Raw genomic sequence first — 10,444 nt, 5'->3', positions numbered from 1 at the left:
ATCTACTCTTGAAATGAATTCTAATACTTGGTCATATAACACTATCTATCTCTAATGCCTTGTAGAAAACACACATTAGTAACAAAAATAGCTCCAAAGAACTCAAATAAGCACAAATATGACTTTGTGACGGGACAAAATTATACATAAAATAGACACATAGACTCGATGAAACAATATTCTTCTAGGTCTTACTCAAAATTTCTTCTTCTGGAGGTTGAACTTCCATTCGCCTTAGATCAAGACATAACGTGATTCCCTTTCTTTGCAATAACAACTTGTTTATTCCCCTTTCCTCATCTATGGAGTTTGGTGCATGATAAGACTCTATTGTTATCCTGTGCCCCTAAAGAGAGAAAATTTTGGTAGATTTTTTGTTTTTAAAATATAAAGCATCACATTGGTCAAATCATCAAGTGATGTGTGTAAATAGAGCAAAAGGCAAGATGAACACATAAAAAAACAAAAGAAGTACTATACATATTGTATTCAAAGGCCATTATTTTTTTTTTTTTTTTTTTTTTTTGACGGGGTTCAAAGTCCATCTTTATTCTTCGTAAATCGATAAACCAAACAACCCCCCTCTCCTAAACATTGATCTAAGAACGAAAGTATCAAGGCCAAACAACACTTGACTCATGCTTAATTTCAAGTAGCATTATAAGCCAAGCCTAACCAACTCTAAAGCTCCCAACCCGTGATCTTGATTCCAGCTCAACTGGTTAACACCTCTAATCAGGTTGACGATCGAAAAGTTAAAAAAAAAAAAAAAAAAAAAAAACTCCTAATCTTTGATTCCAGCTCAACTACTTAAGACCCCTATTACGTCGACGATTAGAAAGTAAAATAAAAAAAACTTCTAATCCTGATTCCGGATCAACTCATTAACACCCCTTAGATGTCGACGATCGGAAAAGTGAAAAGGGGAGGTGGGGGCCATAGGGGATATCGGATATTACAAAAAAACGAAAGCACATGACCTCACGCACCTACGCTGACCTGTCGTTTGAAGTGGGTGGGGTTATTTTGTCGGCTCTTCTCCCCGTTTTTATTTTCATTATTAAAATTAAATAAATAAAATTAATCTTCTACACAGCTCAGATCGAAATTGGCGCCCCTTTCTCTCTCTAAAAATACTTCAATTATTTTCGAAAAAATTGAAATTAATCCCCAATTTTTTTGCTGAACATTCTTTCAAATTCTCTGTTAATCCGTATCAACAATGTCTACTCGTCGTCGTACCCTGCTCAAAGTCATCGTTCTTGGTGATAGTGGGTAATTTTTCTTCTCAATTTTATGTTTTTCTTGATTTTCTGCATTTTCAGCTTCAATTTTTTGTGATTTTGGTAAATAAAAAAAATTAGGGTTTTGTTTTGTTGTTATTGATTTTGAATTAATTGCAGGGTTGGGAAGACCTCGTTGATGAATCAGTATCCTTGATCTTTGTATTATTTGATTTTTATTACGTTTTTTATTTTAATTTTTTTTGCCAATTTTATTGAATTTTATGATGTATAATTGAAGGATTTGGTCAATTGAGCTTATTCAATTTTATTTGTGATTTGAAGAAATGCGAGAAAAATGCTAGTTGTGGCCGTTTAACAGCTAATTAGATATGTACATAAGAAATTTAGTCAACAATACAAGGCAACAATTGGGGCGGATTTTGTGACTAAAGAGCTTCAAATTGATGACAGACTTGTTACACTACAAGTGGGTTTTCTTCTTATTTGATGGATTTTTCTTGTGTTAGGAACTTTTTGTTGTTGGTATATTTACTCCCATTAATCTTGAATTGAAGAGATTTGAATGATGTATTATCAGATTTGGGATACAGCTGGGCAGGAAAGGTTCCAGAGCCTCGGCGTTGCATTTTATAGAGGAGCGGATTGCTGTGTTCTTGTCTATGATGTTAATGTGATGAAATCTTTTGATACTCTCGATAATTGGCACGACGAGTTTCTCAAGCAGGTTAGGGATGCTGATTATTATTATGTTGCTTTCTAAACATGAGTGATGCTCCCTTTTCTTGCACAAATTAAACATGTGATTTAACTTTTGTGAAATTAGGAATTATTCTTTGCTGGATGCTATGATTACATGACATGCTTATTACCATAGTTGTAATGCTAGACTGTGATTCTCTTTGTCCTGCTTCAGACCTTTTGCTTTATATGTGACTGTTCTTATAAAAGGAGTTTATCTAGTTATTAAATCAAACTGAAATTTCATTGTGAGTATAATGGCTTGGGACAACAATTTGACTCAATGTGTTAAGATCCAAAGTTTGAGGGACATCCAAGGGTCATAGAATAAGCATTCCTTATTACTTTTGAGTTTTAACACTTTCCGTTTTTATCTGTGAGCTGGTTATACTTACTCTCTCTTCCATTTTAGGTGATGAATTTCCCTACCCCACACAAAAATACCCACATGCATATAATTAACTAAACTATAAATATTTTATGCTTTTTTTTCTCACTTCGACCCACATGCACCCAGTCCTATACCCTATGTGCTCCTTTTTTGATATGCGTGCAAATTGCAACTGTAACTAAACTTAAATGGAACAGAGGGAGTATAATTATCTGAATTGGTTTTGGAGCTAAGCATCACAGTCTGTAGGAGTAGAGTGTTGTTTTAAGGTTTTTGTAAATTATATCAGCCTTCTTATTTGTCTTAAAAAAATTTAATGTCTACTATCAATTATCTGTGAAGCTAAGAATATTTTCCTAATTTCCAACCAAGGGTCCATAAAATTCTTGGATTTGCATGCCCTGCTTTTTCTTTATGTGCCAGGGGAGGGGGTGATGAGGGAGTTGTGTGGGAGTAACTAATGAATGGTATGATACGTGGATTAGACATGGCTATGCTATGCTTTAATAAAGTGAGAAAAGAACATCTTCACATTAATGCACCTACAGCAGTTGGCATGTCAATCCAAATTAATGAAAAATTCTATGCCTTTATGAGTATTGTCATTACGCAGTATGGAATTATTAATAAGAACAGTAATATGGTCAAAAAATTGATAACAGGTCCTAAAGCTTTAGCCCCATGCTAAATTTTCAACAAAACCAGCTAGCTATTATTCGCCTTTTGTATGTGCAGTCTCATCTTTGTATTTTGGAAAGTGAGAAATATTGCATCAATTATGAGAATTATATTTGTTTCCTTAATATTATTCTTTTATATTTCTTCTAAGAGTTCTAACTAAAAAGAATTCATAGAAATAGGTTGGATGCCTTGAACTCTTGATCATGTTAGATTAGTTCTCAGCAACCCAGCAGGCCAGCACCCCCTACAAGATTTAAAGAGGGTTGCACAGCGTGAGTCTGTCACTTTAGGCATCTATCATTCCGCCTTATATTTTTCCTGTAGTTAATGGCTTCTTTTTGTTGTCTTCTGATTAAGCCTCCCTAAATACAGTTTTTTGTGCATATTTCCGAAGCTTTAGTTGCTAATGATTGAACAATTTTTTCTAATATGAATAGCTATCTTTTTCAGGCTAATCCTCCAGATCCAAAGGCGTTCCCTTTCATTTTACTGGGAAACAAGATTGACATAGATGGTGGAAACAGTAGAGTGGTAAGCTTTGTCATAAATTGTAAGAGTAAACATAAGGCTCTTTTTGTGGTTCTAACAGTGTATTGCAGGTCTCTGAGAAAAAAGCAAAGGATTGGTGTGCTTCAAAGGGAATACCTTATTATGAGACTTCAGCCAAAGAGGATATTAATGTTGATGCTGCTTTCCTATGTATTGCCAAAGCTGCATTAGCCAATGAGCGTGAGCAGGACATGTAAGCTATATTAAAACTGGTTTTTTGCTCATGGCACCTGCATCTGACATTGTATTTCCCTTTGAATATAGTAATGTAAGCTTAGGAGAAGGCCCATACTTATCTTTACTATCAATGTTGTTAGAATATATGATTTTGTTTACTCCCTCCATCCCAAAACTGCTGGCCCCATATCTATCTGTATTCATCCCAAAATGATAAGCCACTTTTTTTAACTTGGTGAAAATTTGAACTTTGTTATATTACCCTTAATGATACCCTTTTAGGAGTTCCAAATTCTGAAGAAAGACTTATACTAGTATGGTTGAGATGAGAAAACATGGTCCTGTACTCCTGGAAGAAACATTTTTATAAATCCAAAATTTATTCTTTTTTTTCTAACTGCTTAGTAATTATTACTAAATTGATTATGCACTACAGTATGGAATAAAGATTTGTGAAAGAAAACATGAAATGTTGGATCTCTTAGTGTAGGATGATTGATTATGAATTCTTGGATATGCAAAAGCCTTCCTTTTCTAATCCTAATTTTTTATATATATAAATTTATCGCATCTTGTATGCTGTGCTGTTGCTCTTTTGCTTTTATCTGATATATCTGTTGCCAAATAATGACCATTTTCATTTGTTGAGTAATTTAGTAGAAAATGATTAATATTAATACAAGTATAATGATGAACATAAATGGTCAATTTTGAAAATAGGCAAAAATATTGATTGTAAGAGCGTGTAGGATTTGGCTGAGTATCTGCACAATAGCCCATGTCAGGTATCTGTTGTCTAAAGAAAGGGGAAGGGGGTGGGGGGTGTGGGGTGTGGGGGGAGTTTTTCTCTAGCTTTCATGAACAATTAGGCTTTCTGGACAGGAACGTGGACAACAAATGTCATTAGCTTTACCATTGAGTTTTAGCTGCTGGTGTAGCTGTGTGTAGAAGTGAATCTTGATTAGCACTCTGCCATCTGATAAGCTTATTGAGAATCCAAGAATAACGAACAAGTTGTTGAAAGCCTAAAAACGTTGACCTTAAGAGGTGAAACATGAAGATTTGCCAACATTTAGGGATACTGGGAAGAGGAAAAAAAAATTGTAGGGTTGTGTCTAAAATTAATAATCAGCTATGAACTTATTGTCCTCGAATCTGTAAAAACTATTTCACGTCACACAGTATAAATATCTTCTCCTGTCCCCTTTTAATGATCTATCAACCTTTCTGATCCTCGTGTCCATCTTGTCTGCAGATATTTCCAAGGCATTCCTGAAGCAGCTCCTGAAACTGAGCAAAGAGGTGGATGTGCATGCTGAGCTTGTGGGCTGTATTGAGAGGCTATGTTTGTAAAATTCATCATTCTTTATGACAAACCACAACCTTATTTTTTGTTGGGTTCTTGTACACTATGTTGTGATTCACCTGTAAAAGTAAAATAATTTCCTTCTGTTGGCATTTTGGTTTAGGTAATCTTTTTCTGGGGTCAATTGCAATTTTTCATGCAATTGTTTTTAGACCCAGAACCATTGGCAGTTGCGGTTTTATTGTCAAGTGACTAAAGTTACGGGACGTGAGTTGCAGCTCTGAATATCCCCATATATTGCTCTTAGTAATTCATGCAAAATATTTTGTTAGCTTGCATATAAACTTAAGGAAGATGAAATGTATATTCAGTGGTACATTTAATCCATTTATTTATATTTTTGTTTGTTTTGAATATCTTGCAGGTCTCTGTTAGCATTTTGCAAATGAATTTTTAATTTGCCATGTTATCTGCATTTGATGAATTTTGGATATTAAAAATACTTGATTTTTTAAATAAGTTCAATAACGAAAGTAAATTCATAGCGTTGCAAATACTAAGGCTCGTTAAAATTTGTGATATGATTTGCTAATTATATCAACAAATGTACATAATAGGCTTTCAAGGCTCGTTAGTTATCTCACACCATTATTCATTCACTAGTAATTCAAGTTTTTGAAACATTTGTTCTCGTCACAAGGGTCAAAATAATTAGGCCAGAGCGTGTTGGGCTAATTTGTAGGTCAGCAACGGTCCAATGAAAGACGTGCTGATAAATGATCAAGAAAAAAGTATTGAAGAGAGCCAAATTAGGAAATTGATTTTGACACACCCTTAATTGATATTGTCATACCTCTATGTGAGAAGAGTATAAAGTGTGCTCTCACATAGAATGTGCCAAAATCATTTCTAAAAAATTATCAGCGAGTATTGTGCCAATGTGAGTGTAAGACTGTGAGTAGGGCTGTGCACGGTGCGGTTTGGATCTCAAACAGCACCGAACCGCAAAATTGCGATTTGTGATTTTTTCAAGCTGCAATTCCATATAAACCGCACCGCAAAATACGATTTGGTGCGGTGCAGTTTACGGTTTTTCCACAATTTTTTTTACCTCACAAATAATGATTAAAAAGAAGTAATTTTATTTTGTGATTATGAAGTTATAATGCAAATATTAAAACTCATTTTTTTAATTCTTAATTAACTTATACTCAAATATTATTTCATATTGACTCTAAGTCTCTAAGAAGAAACAAAACATGTCCACCTTCAAAAGTGATTAACAATTCTAGTAAAGTCAAAAGTCCTACTTACATCCAACATCAAAATAAACTAATAATGTTTAATATCTAACACACAACATAAAACACTTGCATCCTACATCAACTTACTGTATGATGTCTTGAATTATAATACAATTATTTTCACTAATTGCGGTTTTGTGGTGCGGTTTGGTTTGAAAGTTTTTTGAAACCACACCAAACCGCAAAATCAGGGTTTGGTCAAATTTGAAAACTGGACCGTAATTTTCAAACAGCAAATCGCACTAAATCGCAGAATTGCGGTTTGGTGCGGCTCTCCACAGCCCTAAGTGTGAGCATTACTATGAAAATATACATAATTATTTTTATTTTATGTTATTAATTTCTTCTTCTGCTAAATCAGGAAAACATTACTAAATATCAACCGCCTAACCTTGGCTCAAACCTATACTCATTAGGCTACCTTGTCTAATCACCAGGTCCTACTTGTTAAAATTTTACTACTCCGTTAAATGTTATGTGCACCTTTGGAGTATCATTTGTGAGATATAAAATATTTCAAAATTGCATATAACATTTAACAGGGGTAGTATAATTTTGAATGATCAACTCGTTAACAATTTTAGATATCATTAGTCATAATTTGGTATACTATCTCTGTTCCATATTATATGGAACAAATGAGCTTGCACGGACTTTTAGATGAAATATGTTTGTGAGTGTTAAATGGAGAGAGAAAGATAGTGGTGCATATGTTGAGGGGAGAAATAAAAATACTTTGTAATTGACAATTTAAAAAGAAAAGAAAACATTTGTTATACATAATGTGGAACTTTTTTTTTATTTGATCATTTGGGATTACACGGAGTTTTAGGAGAGTAATGTAGTATTGTGAGTGGGTGAATAAATTATTGTAATAAAAGTAATATGGGGGCAATATGTGAAAGAAGATATATATTTTTATTATTTAAGTGGAGACCATGAAAGAGAGAAAATTAATAAAATAATTTGAGTGAGGTTTAAAGTAAGAGAGGGAATTAATAAAGGGGTCGTTTGGTTACCGTGGGAATTAAATTACCGTAGGAATTAAATTATCGTAGGAAGTTTTAATTCATGGGAAATAAATTCCCTTAGCTGAATCCGTAGGAAGTGTGAAATATCTGTTTGGTTGACACAATGGGAAATAGATTCCCATGGTCAAATACTCCGTAATTAACCCCAAAATCACCATCCTCTATATCCTCTCCTTTTCTCTCTCTCACTCCTCCCTTACTCACCATCAGAAAATTTCATCATCTCCCCTCATCCCTCACCTCCACGGCTCCACCACTACAACCACCACTCAAAAAAAGAAAAAAAAATCATAAATTTCCATCCACAACTTATACTTCTTTCTTTATGAATCTCACAATATATTAAATACCCACTTGATTAAATCAAAGTTTGAAGCTTTAGAATCAAAATTATAAAATTGAATTTGGATGTTAAACTTCAATTGGGTACCTCAAAGTTTCGATTTTCATCAAGGTATTTGCAAAAAGTTTTGATTTTTATGATTTTTGGGGAAAGTATTGATTTTTATGATGAGTTTTGGAGGAAGTTTTGGTTTTTATGATGATTTTTGGAGTAAGTTTTGGTTTTTATGATGATTTTTGGGGTAAGTTTCATGATATGATTTTAGCAGAAAATTTTGATTTTTATGAAGGTGGATGGCGATGATAACGGTGATGGTTGATAATGAAGGTGATGGTGATGATTAAGGCAAAATGATGATGATTATGGTGGATATTAGGAGCAAATAAGTACAGGAATTTTGATTCACTGTGGGGAGGGTCGGTGAATCAATTCCTCCATGTTGTGGGAATTTCCATTTCCCAGGAAATCATTTCCTACATCTAAAGGCAACCAAATAACAAGTTATAATAGCATTTCCTAGGAATTATGATTTCCACCGAATTCACTTGCAACCAAACGACCCCAAAATATAGTATAAAGTTACCAATAATAGAAGCGATGCATTTTAAAAAAAAAAACGCCCATAAAAAAAGTGATGCAAATAAAAAAAGCGGAGGGAGTAATAAACATTGCATATAATATACTTCCCACGCCAAAACATACTATTGTCTAATATGAGGATTTATATGCCGGTTATATTAGGACAATTATTATACAGAAAAGATATTGTTATCAAAATTGTCCGTGCAAGCTCATTTGTTGCATATAATATTGTGGACCCGTTGGATGATAGGATCGTTGGCGGAAAATGGCAATCATAGGTATGACGGAGAAGAAGTCCTAGTGATGGTTGTTGATTCTGGTATCCTGTGAAAGGAAGGGAGAGGATAAGAAATTTAGGTCGATCAAAATGAAATAAAATCAAATAAAATAAAATAAACTGAGAGCATTATGTAGCAGCGGAGAATCTAACATCTTTTATAAGTGGGTTTAAAATATTAAAATTAATTTTGAATCAAATAATATAAATTTATTGATATGAAAAAAAACATTTAAATGCATTTTTCTAATGATTTACAAGATAAATATAATTCAATGAGAAATAACAATGTATTTTGCTATGAAAATAATTATGAGTATAATTTTGTATTGTAAATCATTACTTAAGTGTAATATATATACTACATTCGTTCCCAAAAGTTCGACTTACTTACTATTCATGTGGCCAAAATAAAATACTTTTGACCACATGTTATGATTTATACAATAAAAATAAATTAGCACGAAGGATCTTATTAGATTCCCCTTATTATAAAATTTTTAAATATCAACTTTTATAATTTTCACTTATAGATAGCCGAATATATTCATGGTCAAAGATGTTCATTGGAGACCCCGCAAATACGAAGTGAGTATATATATATATATATATATATATATATATATATATAGGGGAGGGATCCGGTAAGAACCCCTAGATATATAAGAACCCTAGATATATAAGAACCCATCTTAACCGTAGGATCAAGTTGTTTTAGACGGCTAAGATTAAAACACCTGTCCAACTTTTTCAACCCCCTTACCCACCTCCCAACCTTTTCTCTCTCCTCTAACTTTCTCTCTCTACTTCCCGATTTTCTCATTTTCTCTCTCCTAAAACCCCCAAAAATCTGATAGAAGTTGCAATTTTGAATGATTTCGCTTCAGGTATGTTTTTGTTTTCGATTTTGTTCAAATTTTAATGAAATTAGCATGATGTTCAAGTGAATTTGAAGTTTTAATTGGTGATTTTTGCAATTTTTAGGGTTCGGATTTAGGGTTCTATTTTTGCAATTTTATGAGTCGATTTTTGCAGTTTATTTTGTGCGATTTTGAGTTGGATTTTTCTTATGGAGTTTGATTATTTTGAGTTCGGTTTAGCAAATTTAGGGTTCGGATTTTTGTGAATTATTTTGTTTGATTTTTGCGATTATTTCGATCGATTTTTGTTCGATTATTTCGATTTTTGTTCGATTATTTCGATTTTTGTTCGATCGATTTTTGTTCGATCGATTTTTGTTCGATTTTTGTTCGATTTTTGTTCGATTATTTCAAATTTAGGGTTCATTATTTCGATCGATTTTTGTTCGATTTTTGTTCATTATTTCGTTCGATTATTGTTCATTATTTTTTTATTCAACTTTTTAATGTCATGTGTAGAACTTAGAACAAAGTTACACTGTGTCTTTGGAGTTGCTAATGTGGTGTAGCAGGGAGATTGGTTAAAATTGTGTTGGTTCCAGGACAAATGAGTTATTTAGTGCCATAATTCTAAGCTGCAGTAGTAGGCGTCTAGGGTCCTGCCTTAATTAGAAAATTGACAATCTGTGTCATGGTTTTCGTTTGGCATAAGCTGGCCAGAATGCATATCTGGAAGATTGCTATACACACAGATCAACCAGATAAATATTATTGCCTAATGGCAGGATGCCCCTTCTTACTTGCTTACTTCTACCTCATTGATGCTGAATTGTGCTCCAACTTAGGAAACACAGTAAGGGCCTCTTATAAATTGCTATCCGATCCCATGTTTGGCTTGTTCATGTCCAAGATACAACATAACATGTTGGCTGGTGTTGCTTGTTGAATGTGTCTTATC

General features: G+C 33.3%; 1 protein-coding gene across 1 annotated transcript; it reads left to right on the top strand.

The window, feature by feature from the left end:
- Positions 1-1,080: 1,080 nt before the first annotated feature.
- LOC145585136 (ras-related protein Rab7) lies at positions 1,081-5,243 on the top strand. The gene is made up of 7 exons (XM_081641872.1): positions 1,081-1,275; positions 1,404-1,430; positions 1,614-1,713; positions 1,825-1,971; positions 3,508-3,588; positions 3,657-3,799; positions 5,039-5,243. The coding sequence occupies exons 1-7, from the start codon at positions 1,223-1,225 to the stop codon at positions 5,100-5,102; spliced, it is 615 nt and encodes a 204-aa protein (XP_081497998.1). The 5' UTR covers positions 1,081-1,222; the 3' UTR covers positions 5,103-5,243.
- The last annotated feature ends 5,201 nt before the right edge of the window (positions 5,244-10,444 follow it).

Source organism: Chenopodium album, chromosome 16 (genome assembly GCF_948465745.1).
Source record: "Chenopodium album chromosome 16, dcCheAlbu1.1, whole genome shotgun sequence".
Lineage (NCBI taxonomy): Eukaryota > Viridiplantae > Streptophyta > Magnoliopsida > Caryophyllales > Amaranthaceae > Chenopodium > Chenopodium album.
The sequence above is the reverse complement of the archived record's forward strand: the minus strand, read 5'-3'. Positions and strand labels throughout refer to the sequence as shown.